The 27,801-nt window shown below is 39.5% G+C and overlaps 1 protein-coding gene across 4 annotated transcripts in view; it reads right to left on the reverse strand.

Annotated features, from left to right (window-relative positions):
• Positions 1 to 1,171: 1,171 nt before the first annotated feature.
• LOC131229058 (polyadenylate-binding protein, cytoplasmic and nuclear-like) overlaps positions 1,172 to 27,801 on the reverse strand; it is an 89,936-nt gene continuing 63,306 nt past the window's right edge. For 3 of the 4 annotated variants that reach the window (XM_058224919.1, XM_058224916.1, XM_058224918.1), the window contains 7 exons: positions 18,330 to 18,407; positions 18,000 to 18,170; positions 8,030 to 8,137; positions 7,747 to 7,815; positions 7,574 to 7,636; positions 7,318 to 7,481; positions 1,172 to 1,600 (listed from right to left, as the gene is read on the reverse strand). In XM_058224919.1, the coding sequence (XP_058080902.1) occupies positions 1,288 to 1,600; positions 7,318 to 7,481; positions 7,574 to 7,636; positions 7,747 to 7,815; positions 8,030 to 8,137; positions 18,000 to 18,170; positions 18,330 to 18,407 (966 nt within the window). In that variant the 3' untranslated portion in view covers positions 1,172 to 1,287. The remainder of the gene's footprint in view (positions 1,601 to 7,317; positions 7,482 to 7,573; positions 7,637 to 7,746; positions 7,816 to 8,029; positions 8,138 to 17,999; positions 18,171 to 18,329; positions 18,408 to 27,801) is intronic. The other variant, XM_058224917.1, reaches the window with a different exon arrangement.

Genomic DNA, 27,801 nt, shown 5'->3' on the forward strand with positions numbered 1-27,801 from the left:
GAGGTGGGCCATGCATGTATGGCAAATGTAAAGCTATTCAATCTTTCAAAAACAGTTGTGGCATGGTGTTAAATGCCCACGTGTACTCCACTTTTTTGGCACTGGCCTCTCAAGAATTTCAATGCAAAACCATTTATCAGGGATCCCAACGTTTCGATTCCTTGGCCCAAATAATAGATTCCTATTTTGGCACTGGCCTCTCAAGAATTTCAATGCAGGTGATTTCCTGAAGAAGCATTTGGCTTAATAATAGACGCTTAGATTTGTATTAAAAATAATTAAAAAGAGTAAATCCCAAAACTAAAACTTTGCATGCTGCCAGAGGTAGTGAGTTCCTGTCTTTGCCAACCAAGTTTTAGCACTATAATGGACATATCTGATGCACATTTGGTATACCTTTTCCTTTTTCTTGATTTTATTATTATCATTTTTTTTTAAATTAAAAAATGTGCAACTCATCCAGACCATCCACATTGTGGACCACATTGGCTGGTGCATAAGCCAAAATGATTCTAATACAATGAGCTACCTTATGCTGAGTGGACATTGCAGGTTGACAAGTTATTTATCCTTTTTAGCTGCTCAGTTGTTTGGCCACACAGATCAAATGGAGGGTTTGCGGACGTAACATTCATCGTTGAAGAACAAGTTGAATGATTTGGATTATTGTACATGTATGGTGAACGTGTGCAGCAGAACAATCCACTATTTCGTTCGTTGGGTGGCTCATGCTAGGGTTCTTGGTAGGAATCTTTTTGGTTCTGGCCCTTGGTTCCTATGAGCCCATTGGCGTGTGAAGTGAGGCAGTTAAGTTCGGTACTATCATTAGATTGGATATCTGGTGATCAACAGTATCCCTGTTGGAAATTTAATGTACAAATGACCCACTTAATGACTGAATCCATGATGTTTTGCACAATTAACCTCTGAGAAGTGCCCACTTTATATCCAGTTCAAAACCTGTGGCCACATGGAGGATCTGCGCAGGCCTAGAGAAATTCGGATAGTGAATCACATTTATTGCAGATAATTCTCATCATACGTTAGGTTTATAAAGATGCCAATAGTAATCCCCAAACATTATAAAGATGCCAACAGTAATCCCCAAACATGGAAGATTCAATTTCAGGAAATGCATGCATTAGTCCAATCATCTCATTCAATCAACTCATTCAAAACCCAAAGAAATGCATGCATCTATAACTCAACCATTAGTCCTTTTGATACAACAGGAAAGAGAAACAGCAAGCTACTCTTAACCCTAACTCAAAAAAGTTCAGTATCATATCAGAAATGGCTCCTGGAATGTTGAGGGAAAGACTCCAGACGTATGGGTTCACCAGTGAAGGGATCAAACTTGTAAGGCTCGCCGGTAAAAGGATCAAACTTCATCTGTGGGCGCTCTGGGGGACGGTCAGCAGCAGGGCCATGGCGGGACTCGGATCCCATGCTTCCATGACCCAAGGGAGGTGGCGTTCGATAAGAGGAGAGCGACCCCATTTCTCCCACTTTTCCAATTCCAGCCCGATGTGGTAAAGGATCATCCCTAAATGATGAGGAATATGGGTGTAGTCTTGGTGATGGTGTGTAACTTTCGTACCTGCACCCATGGATTGGAGATCAGGCTCCCAACTCTGTACACATGGGTCCCATAGTCGATGGTCGAGACCATTAAATCTGATGGCCCAATGGATGCTTCGATGCACCAAAATTCTTCTAGACTGAAAGCTCTTAATCCTTAATCCGTTGTCTACAAGCACACTGCTAATAGGAAAAGGACAGCAGTAAGCTGCATTCAATGGAAAAGGGCCAAAAGATCAAGGTTTAGGATCTTTCAATCTGGAAAAGTTTGTACATCCCCCATTGATTGCAGGACCAGTTAGATCACTGGAGCAAACACCTTAACATGAGCCTCACACGCAACTAATTGGGTGTTAGTATCTTATAATTTCTCTATAGATGACATGTGAGCAGAAAAGTAACAGAAGCATCTATCGAGAGTCTTTGACACTAACAATCACCAAGGGGGAAAAAATCATGCAAGCAATGTAGAGGTTGATGCTTGGATGAACTTTCATAGTAGAGACGGAATAAGATGTGGGGGGAAATTCACAACAAAAAACATGCAACTAATGCATTGAGCCTGTACCTTTTTGCATTGGTTATGGACGAGTTAACAGAGGCATTTGTTTGTGTATATTGTTTGCAGATGAGATAGTTTTGATTGCCAAAAATACAGGGGGTAAACAAAAAGCTATATCTATTGAGGGATGCATTACAATCTAAAGGTTATAAAAGCAATTTTATTAACAACAATAGGAGAGAAAACGGGGAATTAGTTAATATCAAAGTGACCATTTTCGATATCTTAGTTCAATAATTCAAGAGGGTGGAGAGATTGAGAAGAATGTTACTAGTAGAATTAGAGTTGGGTGGATGAAGTGGAGATTTGAGTCTTAAGAGTTTTATATGATTGCTGCATACCAATGAAATTGAAGAGGACATTTTATGGGCTTATTATGAGAACAACCATTCTTTATGGGAAAAAATGTTGGGAAGTCAAGAAACGACATGTTCATAGGACGAGAGTAGCGGAAATGAGGATGTTGGGATGGATGAGTGGCAAGACAAGGATAGGATGAGTGCATTCAAGGGAACTTGGGAGCAGTGTTTGAAATATCGGTATCGTGTTATGTATCGCATCCTTGGGATACAGATACATATCGGTTATCGCACGGGATATGTCGTTTGTATTGGGTAATTTATCGCACTTTTTGGGAAACATTAGGAAAATGGTTGAATTTTTCAATGAAAATTCAGGGATTATTAAAAAAGACTTTAATATAACACTTTTAAATCATAACATCTTAAAAAAGAAATGCACATAATAGGTTTCGTTTGTATAGGGACCCAAGTTGTTCACTGTTTAACTGAACTAATGCAACTATATTCAACTTGAATGCATAACATTTAGAGTGTGTGATGATCATTTCATCAAACACTCTCAAGTACTTTGAAATTAGTCTCAATTGATAGCATCTGGTTGAAGGGAAATTTCGAAAAAAATAATTTTTTTATAATTTTTAATTTAAAAATGATTTTTATTTTTCAAAAATTGACAAGGACTTAACAAATCAGTAGATGAGCCCTCATACATGCTTGATTTCATGTTTGGAGTGCAACATTACAAGGAATTTGGGAGAAATTGGGGAAAATTTTGAAATTTCCCTAATTTTCCCCAAATCGGACCACCTACACAAATTTCAAAATTAGAATGTATGTGATCATCATTTCATCAAATACTCCTAAATATTTCAAAATTAGTCTCGATTGACAGCTGGTAGAAGGAAAATTTCGAAAAAAGAATGGAGAACATGAAAAACCAATGGATATCGAAATCAAAGCCCCACTCCATTATTTTTCATGCAAAACATGAAGAACTAATGGATTTATAACCATTTGACACTAATTTAACATAATTTCAACAAAAATAAAAAAGGGATCGGAAACTAAAAATGCTCATCGGATCGAACGTGTGGGATATATCGGCACTATTTGTGCGTTTCGTATCGCACAGGTGGGATACAAGATACATCGTGGGATATATCGGCCAATATTATCGATATTTAAAACATTGCTTGGGAGTAGCACCAATAGGTGATACGATGAAGGAAAGTAGACTGATGGTTTGGCCATGTGCAACATAGACAAATAACTATACTAGTTAAGAGCAGTGTTTTAAATATCTTATGTTATGTAGTGTGTAGCTTACACTACATAGCATAGCTTAGCCTTCATGCTACATAGCTCATGAAAATAGTTTTAAGTCGCATGTAGCCTATTTTACACACTAATTAGCATATGCTGCATGCTACTAGCCTACACTACATGCTATGTAGCTTACACTACAAGTTATTGTTAACTAAAACATTTAAATCAATTAATGTTTTCAATGATTTGTTAGATTTTTTATATTTTAATAAAATAATATAAGTAACAATATTAAATCAGTTCCGTAGCTATTTTTATCTTTATACTTAATTTTTCCTTTATTTTTTCAAAATTTTAGGTTGTGTTCGATTGTACCAAATATCATGAACCAAGCGTGGCCTTAATTAAAAATCCGGACATAGCGTGTAGCTTATGCCCCATGCTTCAAATGGGTGAACACTACGCTACACACTATTCACTACTTAAAACACTAGTTAGGAGTTAGTTGGTTCAAGTTGAAGGCTCTAAAGGGGTAAGGGAAAGGCCCAAAAGAACATGGGTGGAGGTAGTAAGAAAAGACTTGAGGACCTATCGTTTAACCGAGGATATGGTTTGTCATAGTGAAATGACATAACGAGATTCGTGTAGCTGACCCCAATAAGTTCGGATAAAGCTTTGACAATGATGACGATGAAATATAGAGGAATTGTATGATCCTCACCATTGGATTTGAACACACCTTAAAAAAAATTCTATTTGAACAATCCTACCCTTCGAGCAATGGCCTACAAACATACGGTTAAGACAAAACCAAGAACAGTCTAGATTCAAGAGAGAACAGACAAAGTTGGTTAGGATCTTTCAATCTACGAGTTCTAGAGCATGATCCATCCACAGTAAGACCCAATAATCTAGATCGCCGAATATTAGGCCCATGTTCACACAGATTATGTGGGTAGGGGTGTTAATGGAACAGGTTAGGGCCAGGCCAAGCTTTGTCCAAGCCCAGATTGCATTGTTCGACGTAGGCCCAAACTTGGCAATAGTCCAGCCCGAGCCCAAACTGGTGCCATTTGTGTGTGTGTGTGTTTGTGTGTGTGTGTGTGTGTGTGTGTGTGTGTGTAGAGAGAGAGAGAGAGAGAGAGAGAGAGAGAGAGAGAGAGCCTGGCCCTCGGGCCTAATACTCTAGCCCCAACGCCGGCCTGATGACAGTCCAAGTCTAAGGACATGCATGAGAGAGAGAGAGAGAGAGAGAGAGAGAGAGAGAGCCTGGCCCTCGGGCCTAATACTCTAGCCCTAACGCCGGCCCGTTGATAGTCCAAGTCTAAGGACATGCATATCCTCTCTTTTTTCTTTTTTCCTTTTCCTCACATAATTTGTTGTAGATGCAACGACATGTTAGCATGTTGGATTTTCTAGGTTCACCATGTCTAACAGTGGCTATATAATTCCTTGTAGATGCAACGACATGTTAGCATGTTGGATTTTCTAGGTTCACCATGTCCAATCTCCCAGTCAATTATATGTCGTTTAAGTGTCTGAAGTTAGTTTTGGAAAGAATGGAAAAACTTAGGCGGGACCAATGTTTTAAAAAGTGGTAGCATGTTGTGTAGCGCTCAGGCCTCTTCAGGGAGCAACGTAAATAGTGTAGCGTGTAACATAAGCTACATGATACTTCTCTTTTTTTAATTTAAAAATAGAAAATATGATAAATAATAAAGAAAAAAAATAGAAAAATGCCTAAAAGATGTTTCATTTTTTCAAGTATAAGCATGTTCAAACAAGTTATAAATGATCATTTATCATTTGACATACATAAACCAAATCAAATAATTATCATATCAACAACTTTCTAAGCAAACTACTTTAATTAATAATGTCTAATTGAAACCACAAGTTACGAGTATGAAAGAAATAAAAATCCCGAAGGTTAAAAGTATTAACTACAATACAAGTGTCACATTCCTCAACATTAGGTACAAAGAAAACATAAAAATAAATAAATACATACATTGTAGCATACACTACGGACACTACACACTACGTAGTTGTAGCATACGCTACAACCCTTGTAGCGTACGCTACAAGTGATTTACGCTATTTTGTTGCGCTGCGCTACGCTACACAGCGTACACTACAAGCGCTATTTGAAACACAAGGCGGGACTTTCTGTGGAGCAGAGGGGGTGATGGTCAAAGTTTTACATATTGAAATGGGAAGAGGTATGTAAATCGAGGGATCCGGGGGGAGTGGGATTTAGGAAATTGGAGGAGATGCATATAGCATTATTAGGAAAATGGGTTTGGAGATTTGGGGTATAGGTGGGGTCCCAATGGCGAGAGGTGTTAGTTAGAAAATATGGACTGGTGGATTAAGTCGTCATCGTTATGCAAGGCACCTCATAGTTGGAAGTCAGTGGCCTCAATAAAACATAAAGTATGGGAATGGGTGGTTTTTTATCAGGGAATGGGAAGAATATTAGATTTTGGGAGGACAAATGGGTGGGAGATCATAAGCTAAGTGAGCTTTTTCCACAATTGGCGGGGATCTCAGTTGAGGGGTTGAGGGTAGCTAGTTGTTTTTCAATAGTTAGAGAGGAGTATGGGCGCTAACCTATAGGTAGAATTTGGGCGATGAAGAGGTGGTAGGGCTCATTCATCTGTTGAAGTTGTTATCAAAAATATCTCCGGTCTCTTTTGAAATGGATTCTATGAAATGGCTTAGGGATAAGATTGGCGTATTCTCAGTAAAATTGTTCTATAAGTCACTTACAGGGGATGCTTCTAGGGTGGGGTTTGTTCGACTCAGTTCATTGGCGATATGGTGCCCCTCTAAAGGTGGAGGCTTTTGCATGGCTTGTTGGGAGGAAGGAGCTTACAATAGATAAATCTCTGAAAACAAAGCATTATCTTTCCAAATGTTTGTCTAGTGTGTATGCAAGCCAAGGAATCGGTGGATCACCTATTCCTTCATTACGCTCTTGAAAGAAGGTTATGGGATAATTTCTTAGGCCTGTTTGGAGTGTTATGGGTGTTGCCAACTTCAGTTGAGTGTTTCTTTCTTATGTGGCATTGGGGAAATGACCGTTGCTTCGGGAATGGAAAGAGACAGGTTTCATAGGTCTTCGGTAAAGCTAAATCTCTTATTAGAATGGGTTCTGTATTTAAAGATTGTAACTTCTTTTCCGACATCTTGGGGGGATTTGTAGCCCAATAGGGTTTGTATATTTGTATATTCTGAGCTTCATCTTTTGCTAATAATATTATCATCGTAAAATAATAATAATAATAAAAAAAAAAAATGGCTATATAATGATGTACCACGTTAGTACATTGATTTTCTAAGGTCACCATGTCTATACCAAGTAACATAGCCTGAAGCTGCATGGTGCCTTTTTACTTCCTAGAAATGCTAGCATATACAACCATACTGTCGTTTTTTATGAGGCAGTAGTGCAGCACTCGTATTCAATCCTAAATTCAAGTGAAGTCTGTCATTTCTACTAAGTTATTCACATATAAGAAATCCTAGCATTCAACATGGGACCTGAAAATGCAACTTCAAAAAAATGAATTGAAAAGAAAGCCAGGCAAGTATAGCACTCACCTAGCTAAGGCAGTGCCTGCAGACCGTGACACAACTGGATCAAAGGCTGGCACATGTTTTCGACCTGGTAAACTGGGCAGCTCAGATTCCCTAGGTTCAAAATCCCTTGTTCTTCCAGGAAGATGTAGCGGTTTCCGATTCAATCCCACGTTATAAATCTGGTGCTGAGCAGAAAATAAGCAGGAAAAATGTTAGCATCTAGACACCCATGAATATAGCTGATTACAGGAAATGTCATTTTAAAGGAAACACATACCCTAGCTATTAGCCCAGCCAGGTCTCTTCCTTTATCATACCCATCTGCACATGTTAACATGAACTGCAAACAAAAGCCAACTGAGATAAGAAAAAAAAAAAAAGGTCGAACAAAAAGAAAAATCTAAAGGACTGAAAAGGAGTAAATGGCCAAGGGGAAGTGATGTTGGAGACCTGATCAAGGACCAATGTAGCTGCTGATAAAGGAAGTTCCTTGAGACTAGTTATCAAATGGATATCTATCTGCAAATGAGCAAACAACAAACATATCAATAAAGCTATAATTTTTCTCAATCCCAATACTAATAATATGAATAATAGTAGTAATAATAAATAAATTTATTATTATATAATCCCAAATCAATGGTTCCCAGTTTTCATTGCTATGATGCTCTCAAGATTTACAGAAACTGGGACAGCCCGTCGCCTTAAAGTTATGCATCAGGATACTACTTACATCATATCGAGTAGCAATACCCAGCCGAAATATCTGAAGTAGACGTTCTGTAAGTGGTGAAGGTAAGGAAGCAACAGCCTTTTCATATGGATCAATAGCATCAGGTACCTAGACAACACAAAGCAACAATCATATGGGTAAGACCATGAAATAGCTGTGGCAGGTTCAGCATTGTAAGATCCAGAAAAGACCAGTTCAGATAGAACCAGCCAAAATTTGACCAGAACCAAGATTAACTGGTGGCCAGCTGTTTCTTGTTAAAATGCATTGATCATCAATTGGAGCCCAGATCCAATGGCCCCATGACGTGCTAGATAGAGTGGGGGGCATGGTAGGTTTGTCATTTGGGGCTCACGAGGAAGATGTCTACAATTTTATTCAATTTGTCGAAAGTAAAGGTGCACAGAGGTGTCATCAAGATCAGCTTTCAACAGTTAGGAAGTCTCCCAAGGGTATGAGAGAGCTCCTCAGTTTTGAGTGTTCAATCAATTACGATGTGTCGGGCAAGTCCAGCGGCAGCTCGAGGATCAGAGGGGATAGCTCAGGTGATCAAATGTTAATCCTTTCCTGGAATGTCAAAGGTTTGGGCTGCAACCTGAAAAGGGCCCAAAGTGAGGAAAATGTGCAAGAAATCGAAGGTTGATGTTATAGCACTGCAGGAATCAAAGCTTCAGGCTGTGGACAGTACCACAAATTCCATTTGGTGTATTCATAGCAGAGACTGGATTGCTTTAGAAGCTACTGGTTCTGAGAGAGGCATTATTGTAGTGTGGATTACTGATTTTTGGTGCAAGAAGACAGTTTCTCAAACTCCTGTTCAGTTTCAGTTGTTCTTCAGGACTGTGCTTCCAACTTCAAATGGGGTTTTTTCACTTTGATTTATGGCCCTTGCTCCTATCGTTTGAGGGATTAGTTACGGTCTGAGCTTTCGGCAGTCAAACAGCGGTGGGATCTCCCCTAGTACATTGGTGGAGACTTCAATGTTGTGCGTTTCTCGTATGAAAAGTCTAATGGAGGCCGTGTTAACTGCAGTATGAAAATTTTCTCCGATTGGAAGGCTTCTCATGATCTAGTTGATCTTCCTTTGGGGGTTGCAAATTTCACTTGGACAAACAAGCAAACCAAAGCTATTCTTTCACACCTTTACAGATTTTTAGTTTTGGTTGACTGGTTAGAAAATTTTCCTCTAGTTAATCAGCATGCTTTACTGTGTCCTATCTTTGTTCATAAACCGATTGTCTTGGAAGCGTTTGATGATAATTGGGGGCCAAGGCCATTTAGATTTGAATTGGCTTGGATGAAAATTGAAGGATTCAAGCAGCTGGTTACAGAATAGTGGGTCTTGTTTGAAGTGGATGGTGGTTATGTGGGATTCAGATTAAGTTGCAAGCTCAAGATGCTAAAAGAAAAAAAGAAATAGCTGGAAGAAGTTAGTTTTAGGGGCTAGAGAAGCAGAATTTGAATCCATTTTGAAGAAGCTTCACCAGTTTGATATCAAGGACGAGGCCGGTGAGCTATCGGATGAAGAGAAATGAAAGATCATCTCTATCTATGAAATAAACTAGTTTCTCTAAAGAAGGGATCAAATGACAATAAAGATCTAGGGCCTTAGTTAAAAAGAAGGGGACAAGAATTACTCGTTTTCTTTTTTTATTTTTATTTTTCATAATATCACTAGCGCTCGAGCCTGGGTTAACAGCATCAGCAGCTTGCCGGTAGATGATTCTTGGACTATAAAAAAGGGGCTAATTTGTGAATCCACTGTCCAATTCTATAAGAATTTGATCTCTTGTGATCAATAGTGTAGGCCATGGCTGGATAACCTAGACTTCCCTTAGTTGTTTATAGAGGAATCAGATTTGTTCGTCCCCAAATCGGCCGTGCCTTGCAGCGACCAATTGGAGTAGGTTACGTGTGATTTGCACGGGCACGCATGGTGCGTTTAGAGATTTGCAGATATGTACGGAGGAGATTTCTTGGAAAGTGGAGCCGCGACGTATTAGCTGATGTCGTATATCGTTAGAGCAGTTGGGAGGAGAAGCGACCGAGCAAGAGTGGCTGCACGACAGGTGGCTCAAGGAGAATTACAGGAAGCAGAAAGTGGGAAGCATCCATAAATCAAGTAGTGAAGAACGGTTACAACAACCGTTGGGACGTGGAAGGATCCAGAACAGTTGGATCAGGGCTATAAATAGAAATGAATCACAACAAGAAAAATGGTCTCATACCAACCCAAACAAACCAAATCTATCTTTCAATTACCTTTTCAAATTATCCTGTCAATTTACATTTCCTAGTGTAATCCGTTACTTTCATTATCAAACAAATTTACATTTACAGCATAGTCTTTACTTTCCAAGTCTTTTAATTTACGTTCCTTAGCGTAATCAGTAGCTTGTAAATTTAGTTGTAATTCAGTCTACGATCACACGCTGGACGCAGTTCATCAATCGAAAAGGTGTTCCGCAGTTGTACTTCGTGATGTTGCAAGGATTTCTTTCCTCATTTTATTTCATTTGTTTTGAAAAGTCCTTTCGTACGGAAGGCAAAGGAGTAACCCATCATCAGAGGACGAACCCCACCTAAAAATTGTCTGACCCAATTTACACATCGAGCGAGTGGCTGAATAGCCAGTCGATCTCTTTAGATCTCGGTCATACACTACGTGTCTGCCTATCTTGGCGCTCGGGGTCATTGTTGTTTGGTTTGAATTGGAGCCGCAAATCCAATTTTGGCATGCCCCACACACCAATCTAGAAAAACAAGTCGAACAATTTTCTGGCACGCCCTGTGGAACCCTGACTATTAACTACCAGTGTGATTATTGCAAAAATGTAAAAGAAAAGTGCCCGTATTGCGGGGGTCGAGTCCTCAACACCAATTGCAGCACCTCCAAGTGAGGATGCCCCGATTCATGCGCCCCCCTGAGGCATCAAATCTGAATATTAACTTGACTGGAGATCAGGCTAGGCCGTCTACGTCTCAAGTCATACTCTCGGATGAGGTGTCAGTTGTACTTCGAGATGTTCAGATGAGCATCCAGATAGTACAAGAATATGGAAGAGCCCAAGCCGAGCAATTCCGTATCCAGGTCGAGAGCACCAATCGCTACATGGCTAGTCAGACTGAGGCCATGAAACGATTGTTAGCTGTAATAACGGAACGTACACCGTTGGCTCCATAACACAATGTTGACGGAAGCTTGGTCGGCAATGTAGTTCTGTTGCCACCGATGCTGCCTTTACAACGTAACCCACCCCCAATTCCTCCTCCGAAGGTTAGGAACGCGCCACCTCCTATGGAAGTTAGGTGGTTTGTGCCTGAAAACAGGAATCATAAATTGCCAGTTGGGTTTAATCCACAACAGAGCCTTAGGTTTCCTGATAATCTTAACCGGTTTGGTTCGGATCATCCACCTATCTTGGAGCCCCAGTGGGTGGACCACAATCAGATAATATAAGCTGTCCAGGAGGTTGTTGGCTAGGTGCTCAGCCGCAACACTATCCTCGTATATCACAAGTCATACTCCGAGTGGGTAGATCAGCAACATCTGCTACCGAGAAATTATCGACCGGATTTTGCCCTGTTCTCGGGGGAGCCTAGTCAGTTGACTATTGAGCACGTCGGTCGGTTCATGATGTAGTGTGGCGAACTTGCCAACAACGATTATTATAAGTTATAGTTGTTCGGTCACTCATTGACCACAACAGCCTTCACATGGTACTCAAACTTACTGCCAGACTTGGTGCATACTTGGCAAGAGTTAGAGTAGAAATTTCACGCTCAATTCTTCTCCAGAAATAGGGAGATTGCCATGGCCGATCTCGCACGATTCCGACAGTTGCCTAGGGAATCATGCGAGAGTTATATTATGCAGTTCAAGTGGACGAAGACCTGTTGTAAAGTAGTCATGACTGAGGTCGAATTTGTGCAGCTCACACAAGATGGATTGAAATATAACCTCCATAAGAAATTCATAGGTACGGAGTTTATTGACCTATATGACTTAACTAAAAAGGTCTCTCGTTATGAAGAGCTCCTACAAGAAGGGGCTAGGCGAGTGGACTCGTCATTGGGGACGTATTACAACAACCCTAATTACAAAATTGCAATTGTTGAAATAGTGGCTAAGAAGCCATTGGTATGCTCAACATTGGTCAAAGCGGAGTCGATCACCTCGACCGCACAAAAGACTCACAAGTTGTACACCTTTGATTTCACCCGAGCCGAAGAGATTTAATATCTTGTTAGCCGAAAAATTTATTATAGTTCCCATCAATCATAAGATACCTCCGGCCGATGAATTACAAAAGATAGAGTACTGCAAATGGCACAGAACTCGGTCCCACTCAATTAACAAATGTTTTGTTTTCAGGAACGTCATTTAGGACCATATCGACTGTGGATTACTGAAGTTCCTGGAAAAGGGTGAAGAGGTAATGTTTATTGACACTAATCCATTCCTAGCCAAAACTGAGGTGACCATGGTCACTGCCAATCTGCGGGACCACCCGCGATCGAAGATTGACCTCGGCCCAGATAGTCAGTGAAAAATGCACGGTCGGCTTGCGCCAGGGAGTCGGTGGATTCCCCATCCTCAAGGTGATCGTCTATCGCCATCAGAAGAAGGCACCAAGGTCCTTGAATCTACGACCGCTCGGGAGATTGCATCTTGGTCAAAAAACTCTCCCAAGTGGGGAAGGGAGGATCACAATGACGGTCTTAACTGCCACCGGCCGATACAGTTGGCCTCCAGTCGCTGTTCACGATGGGGACCACCTGTGCCAAGGATGGTCAAACCTCCTACTACACAAGAGGGGGTATGGAAACGAGTTGCTCATCCAAAGTTTCCAGCAACGCCTGAAGCTTTGACAAGGACCCATAAGTGCCGGTGGCAGAGACAAGGTTGCCGCAAGTAGGGAAATGGAAGGGAAAAGGATACTTCCTAGGCCAGAGGTTAAAATGCCTTGCCCTTTTTGGAGGGTTCTTATTCCTGATGAGCAATTGGCAAGATACACAGTCGAAGTCGTACTACCAACTACAGTACAGGAAGGTCCAGATGCTATTGGCGGCACGGCTCGGTCGAAAGACCTTAAAGAAGAAGGTAGCTGCGATAACCTGTCAGATTACCTTAGCGAAGACTATTTTCCGACAGAGGAATGGCTGGCCAATGAACTCTTGTCAATCGCCAACACCCTGAAAATCTCCTCGCCCATCAAATTGGGGAGAAGCGAGCTCTCTCAAAGAATTCAGCAAAGAACTCTATCAAATCAAATTTAATGAGAGACAAAATTTTTTGGAAGAATGCCAAAAGGAAACTATCGGGACCGGCGCCTTATCCCTACCCAATGAATCAACCGTTGCCTTAATCTCCTCTTCCATAAATGGCCGCTCAAGAAAATTCGCGTCTATCACCGACAACTTGGGGAAGTCTAAATGATCTAAGACCCGGTCCTAGGCCTATCCTCTTTAGTAAGCAGAGAATTGAAGAAATTTACGATCGCTTCACACACCTTATCCTTTTCTGACATCTTTTACCTTGCATAACCAAAACTGCTAATTCTATTGCACCTTGCTCTTGCACTAGCAAAATTATGAAAAAAAAAAACGTGTTCTTGTCCCCTTCCTTGACCCACACTGCTCGAGATCTTTGTCTCCAAAAGATTTCCTCTTCTTTGGTAAGATTGGCATAGGACGAAGCCAAGGTATTACTGTTAATCATGTCTTCAGTTGATAGCTCACCACCTTCCCCTTTTACATTAAGATCATGAATTTCTTGGGCCAATGAATCTAAATCGGAACTCCAAGCACCTCTTTCTTCAAAACTTTTGAGTTTTTCTTTTAACAATTTTAACTTTCAACCAAGTCTAAACCTCACGAAGCCTTCAATCGAAAAGGATCCCCACCAATCAGCAACTGGCTCATCGAAGCCTTCTACTTCCATCCAAGCAAGTTCAAACCTAAAAGATTTACGGGCCCCAATTGTCGTCGCTAACCTCCAAGCTTATTGGGCGGTGATCTAAGACTGTTCTTGGATGACCTTTCTGATGCACTAGTGGAAACTTTTCTAACTAGTCCCCAGAAACAAGAAATTTGTCTAGACGTGCTAACGCAGCCTGATCTTGCCCATTTGACCAAGTGAATTTAGCACCTTCCAACAGTAGGTCCGCAAGCTCACTTCTACTAAACCAATTATCAATGTCACGCATACTACATGACACCCTCCCTCTTGGCGATTTTTCATGTGTAAACCAAATGACATTAAAATCATCCCCGAAACAGCAAGGAAATCCCCACTTATCTCTTACAACAGAAAGCTCACCCCACGGCTGATCTCAAAGGCCCTCTTGACATGGACCATACACCCCAGAGAACACCTAAGTAAAACCAGACGAGACCTCCTTAAGAACCACTGAGACAGTAATTTCCAGTGTAACTATCCTCTTTTCACCACATGTCAGTGTTCCACGCAACCAGAATACCACATGTTGATCCTAAAGAATCCAAAACAAGGTAGTCTTTATTCCCCATCCCCCAAATAGAATCTAGAGTACATCTGTCGAAAGTTTGCATCTTACTTGATCCTTTTTCACCCTGCTTCCCACACCTCTAATATTTCAGCTGAAGACAAGTAATGATCGGCAAGTGGCAGCAAGAAGCTAACTTTTGCTCATGTCGAGGATGGCATGAGTGCGAGATCTCCTTCCTTCGCTAGAGCTGAAACCGCATTTGTGTCGGGGATGGCACGAGTGCAAGGTCTCCATGATTACAAGGAGATGAGTAATAGTTGGGGAGATAGGAAGTGTGAATTGGATGTTCAGGGTAACCGGGACAAGAATGGGGTAGCCAGTATGGATGAGCATATTAAGGACAGATCTGATAGGATACTTATATTTGAAGGTTATGAATATCTACCTCTTGTCGACATGTCCATTATGAGGCATGGGTAAGTTCAAACAGGGCAATTTGGCTTTGGATGGTGTAACTCTAAAGGCTTACAGGGTGCATGGCTGGGATAAAAGGGCTGGATTTTGTTTGGTATTGCAGATCTAAAGAGTCTTGGGGGTTCCTACAGTTAAGATATGGGGTTGTATAAGGGCTGATTTGGTGTATGCATGAAATTTGTTATGATTGTATGTTCTAGATTTTTTGGCGGAACGGTAGATCAGGAGTTTCAGGTTTTTATGACCAAGATTGGGATCTAGAACAAAAAGTTTAAGGTCAGGGTTAGGGTTTTGGGTGAGAGGAAAAAAAATTGAGAAAGGAAAATAAAAGAAAGAAAAGAAACTCATATCTCAAGAGCAAAAGTTGCTCTTATACCGTTTTGTGCAAACAAGTACACGATATTCAAATCTAAGTTGTGTTTGTGACTTTGTGTAGATATGAAAGTAATACAAAATAGCTACAATAGATAAAACTAAGACTATGTTCTATGGGAAGGATTCCCAGCAGTCCACCAGTTGAAATTAGTGATCAATCACCATATCTCTCTTCAATGGTATAGGTGAATGAAGCGTGAAGTGACACCAAATTTGGGTGTGGGAGCAGGGAATCGTCTGTTTCAAAATGTAAACAAGTAGAAAAAAGTAGGAAGCAGGAGTGGGAGTGAGAGTCAAAAGAAGAATTCGAAGCAGTAGGAGTGAGAGTCGGAAGAAGAATTCGAAGCAGGAGGAGCGCCTACTTAGAAGAATCCTGCAACTAATCTTCTACGGTTCTACCATAGGCAAGACACGCCCAAAGAGAGGCAACACATGCTATAACCCAAGGAAAACTTTGAAAGCTTAAGATACACAATAGGTTGGTACAAGCAAAGGGGCCTATATATAGACCTCGTGGCATATAAAGAAAACCCTAACAAAATAGGAAACAACAAAAAATGTCCTTGAATCCCATCACAACCATATAGGCTTTCTGCAAAGTGGCCATAACTAGTGTAATTAGAATCGTACGATTCACATCACAATAAGAATCGTGCCATTCATATCGTATCGTATGGGTGTACGATTCGAATCGTACACCCAAATTGCAAATCCCAAATAATCGGATGAATTGTATTGAATCGCATGACAATCATATCAAATCGTATGAGTCGTATGATAATTGTAGATTACATAAATGTGCTAAAAAATTACTTACAAATTATTTTTAAAAAAAAATTTATTAAATTGTTTCTTCTTTGTACCCTTTTTGCTCATAAAACATGAAAAAGGCCTCCCCATTTAAATATATCGTCAATTTTTTCTTTTGAGAGAGAGAGAGAGAGATGGGGGGGGGGGGGGGGGGCAAGAGGAGATTAGGGGATTTTGATATTCAAAAACCCAAAACAAAGAAATCAAGATACTATTCACAAATGGAATCGAATGCCATTTTTTCTAACATAATTCTACACTTGAGAAGGTACAAAAGAACAAAATTATTAAAGGACTCTTGTGTGTTTTTTAAGGTAAATTTTTCGAAAGACAACAAAAGAAAACGACAAGAATCCTTTAATATCATGAAATGTATGCCATATCCATTTTCTCAATTGATAATATCATGATATGTATTACTTTTTTTGTACAAGTTGAAGGGAAATGGATAATTAATGAATTTTTTTTTATCTTTTTTTATTTACTTATATTTTTTCATCATTTGTTTTTTATATGTATATTTTTCAAATCTGAAAAAAATCTTACGATTTGCGATTCGATACGATTCAACCCCTTCTACAATTTGCAATACGATAACGATTTTGACAACATTGGCCATAATTCACTCAAAAGGTATCGAAATTACATGATCTTGGCCTCATTCAAAAGCTAAATCAATAGGCAAACAAAAAGGATCAATTATGTGTCATTTTGATATTATTCGATGACCCAAAAGTGTCCGACCTAAAGAGTGACGAAAATACAAGAGGATTTGAGATATAAACTTAGATCAGTTAGGTCTTTGATCAACCAGCTTGTGTGGCCTTTTGGTTGCATCCCAGATTCTCCCGTTTTTTCCTCTTCTCTATTAACTTTGGATTGACATGTATGTAATTGCTAATGATAGTTTTTAACAAAATTACATTCACGATAGTTGAGATTGTAATCTAATCACAGATATTCTAGTTTTAGGTAATTTGTGGTGATTCCTGAGATGTTCAATTTCCATCTGTCAGATTTACATGCATATATAATGTATGTTGTTGGTTACATTGCATTCGTGATAGCTGTGATTCCTGTTAGTTCAATTAAAAACTTGAAAGCACGTAACATAAGTTACAAAAGCCATTACAAAAAGAACTAACAATCAACCAAAGAACTACTATTTCCCAAATGCTTTAACACCAAATTTAGAAGTCCCAAGACTCTAAAACTTTTAATGGGTGAAGTTTTTATACCGGCATTCTAAACAAGAACAGTCTAATTCACCATTGACTACATGTACAAAACACCAAAAATAATGATGGATTCTTGTGTTAACATTTTCTTTTTCTGATTTTTTCTTTTCTTGTCTTTTCTTTCTTTCTTTCTTTCTTTTTGTGGCATTTTAAAAAAAAAAAAAAAAAAGAAGAAGAAGAAGAAGAAAGAATGGGCCATACGACCCATATTTTATCGGTTTTGGATTGGGCCAATATGCACCGGAAACCAATATTCAGAACATTACACTGTGCTGACACATTTGTTCAGTTACATCACAACAATAGATTAGAAAATTAGTTTATGAAACCATATCTCAATAACTAAAATTATATTAACCAATAGCATACAACTTAACTAAATGACTAACAAACAGATAAAGATTTTTCTTAACAGCCGTGTTTATGCCTGTTTGACATGTGCATGACACCAATGTATTCCCAACGAGGCACATTTTTGAAAAGTGGATTGTCCCTGCTACATAGCCTGCCTACTACCAAGTCCTAAAGTCAAGAGGCTATGGAGTCCAACAATATCCATGAGAAAGCACGATCAAAGATAGAAACCAATAACAAAAAACAAACCTCTCTTGAGTAATTCAGTTGTGGAGCTTTTGGTTTATGATTATCTGAATAATCACGAGCATAAATTTCCTTAGACGATGTAGCCCGAGTTCCAGACTTATTAGCTGTTTTGCTTTGAGATTCATCACGAGCTCGCTTTCTATCCTTTTCCGCAGGCCTTGCAACTGACACCTATTGGCATAGGAAACACCAACTGTTATAGTCATTATTGCAAAATAAAGATTTATTTATTTTAAAGGTAAAGATGAAAATTTAGCTAAGCTTGATAATTTTAAAGAACAAAACTCTAAAAGCAGAAATATTGGCTACTCATGGGGCTTAGAACCATGCCTGAATCTCAAATTTTGGACCTTTTTCTGGCCCTTGGACCATTTTCCCATCCATTTCCTTGATTGCATTGTCGAGTTCCTGTGCAAAGAAACATCTATAAATCATACCAACATAAGTATCAGAAACTTTACAAGAAAGCCATTTTCAAGGACATCATAGGGCTGGAACACAAGCTGGAGTCTGCGACGGAGGTAACATGATTAAACATTCGTGAAGCACAAGCCTGGTCCAATGCAGAACAATCTGGAAATAGAATCTAGAGAACCTGTACCTTAACTTAGGTGGAGAAACTGTTTCTTGGAATTTACCGTTCTGCGATCTAGTCCGAAAAAACTGAATTCCCAGCAAGTATTACTATGCTGAATATAAATTCCAGCAAACAGATATCCGAAATTGATGTAGAATGCAGTCTACTGAAAATCCAATAACTACTGCTATGGGTGAATCTCTTATTGTTAAACTGAAACGAAAACTGAGATGTGATTTGAAGGAGGGTTGGGTGATGGGTATCAATGAGTTGAAGGATAGGTAGTTTGAAGTCTCATCAAAACGATAGTCACGTAGAGTCTCGCTACACTGTCGACCCATATTCAATTCTAGTACTTCCAATTGCAGGAAATAGGGGGTATAAAAGCAAACTTGTATTAATCAAGACATATCTCTACATCCCATATGCTTTGTATATAATAGGTTAGAAGCTCAATCCATTTAAACTTAGGGGTCATTTGGATTGGGGTAATTGAAATTCCCGGGTATTGCAAATACCCACTATGTTTGCAATTCCAAAGTGTGGGGTCCAATGTGTGGGGCATGATGGCTATTGAAATTACTGGCAATTTAAATTCCCACTGGTCATTACAATACCCCAAAACTGCCACTTTTGATTCCCTAAGAAATGGTGGAATTTCACCCAAATGCCCACCAAAGATTTCCCAAATTGACCCCATGCAATATCTTACACCTTGTAAGGGGAATTGAATCCTCTACCACACTATGGGCCCACCACGTTTATCTGTGTGCCACCCACTCCATCCATCAGGTGCACTCTATTCTAGACCCCGATCCACAAATTAGGTGGGCAGCACCATAGGGAACAATGGTGATGGGACGCTGACCATAGGTTCATGCGAGGGCAAACCACAGCGTGTATCTTTCATCAAACCCCTTCCGCAGTTGTCACTCACCAGGATGAAGGGGTGATACAAAAATCAGCCAATAAAAAACTCAGGTGGGCCACACCATGTGAACTTGGAGGTTTTAGGCATAGTTCTACATTGTTCCCATTGGCGTGGACTATATGTTTTTTCCATCAGGATAATCTTTTGTATTAACGGTGAATATAAGGGCTTTCACTTGACAGAGTAGATTTCACATATATATATAAAACATGGTAGGCCCCACAAGCCTTGGCTGCCATACGCATTGTGTCCAGTCCGCTTTTTGTAAAAGGGAAATACTTTGATAAATTGGCATGGTGCAATGGATGACATGCAGGCAGTTGGAAATTACTGATATGTTGCATAATTGGCATATGAGTAACTCAAATATGGGTATCCATTTAGATGTACCATGAACCAAAACTACTATTTAGTTATTTGTTAGATTATTGGATATTTATTTATTTATTATTATTATTACTTTCTTTTTCTTTTTTTTTTATGAAGTCAGGGTGTCCCCGCCCCATTTTAAGGCGAGACTAGTCCCTGCGGATACATGCAATCACCGGCAAACCACATACATCAGGTAATCCCGGGGAGGGGAATCGAACTCGTATCTATGGGGAGCAAACCCACGACACTAGCCATTCGAACCAAACCCCGTGCGGGTGATTATCGGATATTTATTGAACAGTAAAAAAATGATATATCCAATGGTCTCATCTAAAAAAAGAAGTGTCCATGAATCAAAGGGTAGGATTGATCAACCAATCTGATTTCAGAATATAACTTACAGACAATGGGTTCCACAATTTAATCGGTTTAGTTTTAGTTAATATTTTGCACATCTACCATTTCTAAGTGCTTGCTTATCAAGTATCGGATGCAGCCAAATAACTCCCATTTTCTAAAGGAGGTTTGTTGGTTCCGCACCATATGTGAATTTACTATGACACCTGTTATGGGATCGTTTAAAAAATGTGGGGCCCACTGCGATGTATGTGTGATATCCACTCCGTCCATCACTTTCGCTTGCTTTTATGTTAGGACAAAAGCTTAAATATGAGGCAAATCCAAAACTCAAGCGTGCCACACCACATTAAACAATGGGGATGGAAATCTCCACCACTAGAACCTTCCTAGGGCATACTATGATGTTTATATGTCATCAAACTTTTTCACAAAATGACTCCTACAAAGGAAAACACAAAGGGATAGTTTGGGAGCTTGTAATTTAAGGTAAATGGAATCCAATTCATAATTACACTTGAATCAAGTGTAATTGGAATCCTCAATTGTGTTTCGTAGCCGGTAAATGAAATGCACTGGAATTCAAAATTTTTGTTTGTCAACCTATAATTAGAATGCATTGGAATTTTGTATTATATTCACAAGAACCTGAATTTCATCAAGTAAATCGTCTTGAATACCCCAAATTAGTGTGCATGTGTTACATTTGACATAACGATTGAAATAAGCCCACCAAAATATACAATTTGGCCAAAATTAGGAAATTTTAAGCCTCAGGTGGGCCACAAAAGTGGGTCCACTAATTTGTCATACATGGGGTCCATCCAACGCTCAGACAATCTAATTTTTTTAGTGCATTCGGCTTTTCAAATTTTAACTTGAAGATATTGTATGTATTTTATATAGTATTATCCATCATCCACCTAATTCTTTCTTCAGTGGGCCCCACTTCGATGTATGCGTTTTAATATTCCATCCCACGATGTATCTATTTTATCGACGACGAGACAGGCCTATGGTGGTTTTTATTGGGTCCAGATTGAGTGTGGGAACCATGGTCCTTAGACTCCCCACCATGATGTATGTATCCCATCCATGCCATTCATCCATTTTGCCAACTCATTTTGGGGAATGAAACAAAATAAAAATAAAAATGAGGTAGATCAAAATCTCAAGTGGACCACACCACAGGAAACAATGGTGATTGAACGCCCACCATTAAAAGCTTCCTAAGCCCACTGTAATGTTTATTTGCCATCCAACCTTTTGATTAGGTCAATGGACTTGAATGAAGGGAAAACACAAATACCAGTTTGATCCAAAACTTGTGGTCCCCAGTAAGTTTCTAATGGTGCGAGTTCAATCACCACTGTTTCCTATGGTGTGGTCCACCCGAGATTTGGATCTGCCTCATTTTTGGGCTCATGCCCTAAAATGAGTTGGCAAAATGCATGGACGGCTAGGCTAAATCACAAACATCATGGTGGAGATCACGGAACTTTTCCAGCACTGACGTGGGTACTGGAGGGGCATTACTAAATCTGGGTCCAAAGGGACCAAAATCGTCTCCAACACCTATTTTATGCATTATGCAATGTGTAAGCTCTGTGGGGGCCACCATTTGTATGTGCGAATCCAGCCCGTCCAAAATGTTGATGGGCCCCACCAATGAAAAAATCGGAGCATATCCCAACCATCCAAAAACAATTTTTTTTTTTAAAAAAATGAGGTGGGGAGTCGCACAAACATAATTGTGGCCCCATAGAACTTTCCGTTGCGCTTGCAAGGGCTCCCTAGCATGTGTTGTAGAAAATTCATATCATTCCACATGAGTGTGGACTTTTACATGCACAGGCATACCCACATGCCCATATAAAACACGTTTGTTGTGGGGCCATTTTCGTCCACTCACAGCAAGCAAAGACTATTGATACAAGGAAACCATCACGAATGGCACATGACAATAACCAAGATTGGAAATTCATGGCCATCATACAATTTAAGGGCAAGTGGATTGTAATAGTACTTGAATGGGATTTGATTCTTTGATCAAGTTCAAAATGGGGTTAGTTGTTATTCATAGTGAACCCTCCTTTGTAATGGTCTACTATGATTGCAGATGGATTCCAACTAGGCCCCACAGATTCGTAAACACAAACAAATGGAGACCATTAGATCAACGATCTACAAATGAACAACATATACATGGGCTATTTTAGATGCCATTAATTCATAAATGTCCATCTAGAAAAGTATTAGTTGATTCGTAACCATCCATCAAACGCGATTGAGTCATAACCTTCCACTAGTTAATTTGTACTTAGGCACCAAATGTGTAAATTTTGCACATGTGGGCAATAACCACTCCACTCATAAGTTCCAACATGCAATTTACAATTTATAGTTAGAATCTGAGTTTGATAGGGTGACTGGTGGGGTGACACTTATTTTTTTCTCGATCTGGACACTTCTTAAAAAATAAACAAAACATCAATTCCAATTTACATTTTATAATCCAGCCAAACATAAACATCACAATTACTGGGAATCACAATACTTACTATATGTAGTTAGCAAAGCAAAGATATCATGTGACTACCAATGTTGCAAGGCATTCTATAGCGAAAACGATGGTTGTAACAGCCACCACTGTTACCTTTACAATATGGGGTGTAACGACCATTGTGGGGGTCATAACGGACATTATGGTCTCTATTTTTTTATTGAAAAAAATCCAAAAAACCTATATCGACCCTGTAATAGCTATTATGGGGCTTTTGTGGCCTTTACGAGAGACGTAATGGGTCATTGCAAGGGCTGTAATGGGCCACCATTACCTTTACGTAACGGACTTTATAGCCCTGTAATCATGGTGTGTCGTAAAGGCCTTTACATAAAGGTAATGGTGGCAGCTGTTACACAAAGGTAACGGTGGCACGTTATGGGGTCATAAAGGTCGAAACGGCCGTTATGGATAAAATGACCCGTAAAGGCCGTTATAGCCCCCGTAACGGCCCGTTCCCTCGTAAAGGCTGTAATGGACCCATAACAGCCCATTATGGGGCCGATACAGGTTTTTCGAGTTTTTTTCAATAGAGAAAAAAAGAAAAAAAGAAAAAAAAGAGACTGTAACAGCCGTTACAGAGGCCATAACGACCATTACAGCCCATATCGTAAAGGTAACAATGGTGGCCATTACAGCCACCATTACTGTTATGGAATACCTTGCTCATAATGGCCTTTACAGCATACTATGAGCAATGGTAATACCCAAACATTACTCTACTTGGTAATTATAGTATTGACATCATTCAAATATTCCCAAACCAAACCCACATTGGATAGCTTGTGCACAAAGTAAGAACTAGACTAAACTAGGACTCTCACTCTTTTTTCTTTTTTCTTTTTTTTTTTTTTTTTGAAAGGCAATAAATTTATTGATAAAGAGGCAAAAGCCTAAAAAATTACAGATCATACCATTAACAAGATAAAACAGCTATCAACTGATACATTAGAAGCTATTGCTCATTCAATTACACTTGATTTTGCCCTATTAAGCACTTTTGAGATTTGCCTGCTTATATTGCTAAAGCAGCGACTATTTCTTTCTATCCACATAAACCACAAACCAACAAACAAAGCCATTTTCCACAAATCCTTTCCGACCTCACCCACTCCACCTCCATGCCACACAACATAAATAAATAAATAAATAAAAACCTTTAATCGAGCACAACGATACCCATGCCGCCCCAAAAAGATGCAAAAAACCACTCCAAATACCTCTCGCAAAAGGACAATGAAGAAAGAGATGATCTACCAACTCGCCACTCTGTAGACACATGACACAAACATTCAGAAGAAACATCCCTCTCTTGCACAAATTATCCACTGTAAGCAACTTTTTTTCCCACAAGCCAAGTGAACATCGCAAACATAGGAGCACCACATTGCCATACCGGAGCTATATGAGAGCATTGACTATCCTCAGAACAACCACTTAGAATCTTATACCAAGATTTGATAGACAAAGACCTTGATTTTCCTTTAATCCATATCAACTAGTCTCTCATCACCCAAGGAGAAGCCCACATTCTCCATAAATTCACACCATAAATTCGTTATTAATTTCCATACTGGGGTGTTTCCTTTGTCCACCACCACCCTATTTGAACCCATACTTCTTTTCAATAATCTCTCTCCAAAGATTTCCTTGCTCTACCTAAAATCTCCAAATCTACTTCCCTAAAAGAGCTAAATTCATTTGCTCAAGATTCCAAAGACCCACTCTACCTTCCTTGATTGGCTTGCATACCTCTTCCCAGTTAACTAGATTGAGCTTGTGTTTTTCTTGTGATCCGTGCCATAGAATTCCTGCCTTAACTTTTCAATTTTTTCAACCTACCAACACTCATTTTGGACACCTACAAAGGGACATATAATAAACCAGAAGATTGGACTCTCAAATGGATCAAGGGACTACCAAAAGCAGAAGACCTAAAAGACTAACAGCTGCAAAACTAGCCATTTTGTGACAAACCTAGAATTGTTTCTTGTAAACAAGTCGCTTAATTACTCAAACTAGGACACCTGCTTGTGAAACAATTAATTAAGAGAGTAACTAGCACTCTTACTTAATCGAAGGACCTTGACTGAAACCTGACTGATAACCTAGTTGGGCCTGACAGGCCAGGGCTGAAGATCCAACAAGCTAGCCCACCTGTTGACATCCTTAGTGATGACATTTTCCAGGTAAAGGCATCCAATCAATGCTTATTTATAGAACGGAAACAAAAACCATGCAATCATGCACGATAGGAGTCCAGGTGGAAATGCAAACAAGAGGATTAAAGTAAAATTAAAGATGAATTATAAGGTCCTGATGCATTAGGATGTGAACATCATGATGTGCCACTCATGATGAGTGGGACCCAATGTTTGATGATTCAGACAGTTGACCTCATGCGACCCACCATGAATTTGGAAACACCCAAAAATCTCCCAAGCTGGAGTTCCCTTTGAGCAGTGGACTAAAATAGGCATCAACATCATCATCTTTGTCTTCTTCCAGCAATTCAATGTCAGCTTTTAAACAATAGATTGGAAGAAAAAAAAAATCTGCAATTGGCTGCCCACAGGAATCAACCTTCCTCTTTTCATAGGCTCTTGTAAACTGGCCATGGCAGAGGTACACATTGGTAACACTCGCATGTCAACAAAGTCCTACAAGTCCTACCTAGTACATGTCAGCACATTAATAACCAGGGCTCGTAATACCTGTATCGTTACACATATTGCTGGCTGAGGATAAGGAAACATGTATTGATATCACCAATATCATTGCCGATACCCAGAAATACATTGCTGTTTGAGGGAAGCATTGGGGAAACATAGGGAAAATGGTGGAATTTCTCAATTAAACATCAGGAGATGCAAAAATACACATATTTGCTTAGTTAGGAATCAAATAATTGTAAAGATGCATACATAGTAAGTTTTCCTTTAATGGGGGCCTAAAAGCATGTAACGTTGATTCTAGGAAACATTGGGGAAACAAAGGGAAAATGGTGGAATTTTTCAATGATACTTCGAGATGCTAAAATACACATATTTGCATATTCAAGAATCAAATAATACCAAAAAAGAAGCATATTTGCATATTTAGGAATCAAATAAGAAGTTTCCCTTTAATGATGGCCTAAAAGCATGTATTATTGGCTCAGGGAAACATTGCGGAAACATGGGGAAAGGGTAGACTCATCCATCTACATAAAAACACATGCATGATCCATCCATCCATCTAACCATCCATGCATGCATACATACGACACATACATATATAAACACATGCATGATCCATCCATCCATCCATCCATCCCTATATGCATGCATCCATCCATCCATCCATCCCTACATGCATGCACGCATACACACATTCATCCATCCAGCCAACCATCCAACCAATCCATCCATCCATCCATGCATGCATTACATACATTCACTCATCCATGATCCATCCATCCATCCATCCATGCATGCATTACATACATTCATTCATCCATGATCCATCCATCCATGCATGCATACACATACAAACAATGCATTTCATCATGCAACCATGCACCCATAAAATATTTTGAAATGAAATTTGTTTTAATAAATATATTTTTGGAGATATCGATAAATTGGCGGTATCATTGAAATACCATTTATACACTGGCGATACAAGCGACACCTAGAATTTATATAGTCGAAACATTTGCGAGACATTGGTGATACTTACGATATAACAGTGATAGCTGGAATTTCAATATTATCAGTATCGCCGAGATGGTGATAACGAAAATATCACAATATCACTTATATACATAGACACGGGCCTGTGTGCGTGTGTTTTTGAAGCGATAATAATAATAATAATAATAATAATAATAATAATAATTTGCAAATGGGCAAAAGCCAAAGAATACAATAATAAAAGTAAAAGAAAATTACAATAAAAACCCCCTTACAATTCTAACCAACAAGCAAGAAACTGATCAATAACTGCACTTTAGTTGCTTTCACCCATTCCATAACACTCAATTTCACCCTATTGAAGACTTCCGAGGAGCTGCGAGCCCTTCGATTTTTTAAACAACGGCTATTTTCTTTCCAACCAAACGCTCTATAACCCTGCTAATAAAGACAAATGCCAAATCTACTTCTCAACTTTACCCTTGCGCCCCTCCATGCCAAGCTAAGAAAAACTAATTAATGGAACTTGGAACAACCCATGCAACTCCAAACAAATTAAAGAAACTAACCAAATCTTTACAGAAAAGGACAATGGATAAAGAGATGATCGACAGTCTCCTTCCCTTGATAGCATAATAAATGCACATTGGGAATAATCATGCCGTGCTTTTGCAAATTGTCAACCATGAGAACCTTGTTCCTACCCACTAACCATGCAAATGCCGCCACCTTTGAAGGAGCACGATAACGCCAAACATGGGTTGTGTGACACTCTAACTGCTCAATATGCCCCCCATCGATCATCGTATAAAAAGATTTTACCAAGAACTTTCTAGAGTTTTCTTTTAACCACACCATAGCATCTTCCTCCGAGGTAAACGGAAGCTGATTGGAAAGTAATTCTAGCAATCAAAGCAAATCCTCCACCTCTTCATCATTCAGATTTCTTCTACAAGGAGGTGCCCAAATAGTTTCCTCACCATGATTAGATAAACATCTATCTTGCATTATATTTGGCTCTAGCCTCTAGGGAAATTCTTGCTAACTGAGGAAAGCAATACTTGGCTTTTGGACCTCAACCCACAGATATTCCCAAAATCTAATCTTCTTACCATCACCTAATGAGAAACCCACCCCCTCCCAAACCTTAATTTTCAACAAAATCACTACTTTCCATAGTGATGAAGCCCTTACAAAGAAGAAGCTTTTGTTCATCTACTCCCTTCCTCAGCCCCATACTTTCTACCCAACACTTCCCTCCACAAACTACCTTCCTCTACCCAAACCTCCAAGCCCATTCATTCTCTCCAAACTCCTTAAACCTGCAC

The sequence above is a fragment of the Magnolia sinica genome, chromosome 16 (genome assembly GCF_029962835.1).
Source record: "Magnolia sinica isolate HGM2019 chromosome 16, MsV1, whole genome shotgun sequence".
In the NCBI taxonomy this organism is placed as follows: Eukaryota; Viridiplantae; Streptophyta; class Magnoliopsida; order Magnoliales; family Magnoliaceae; genus Magnolia; species Magnolia sinica.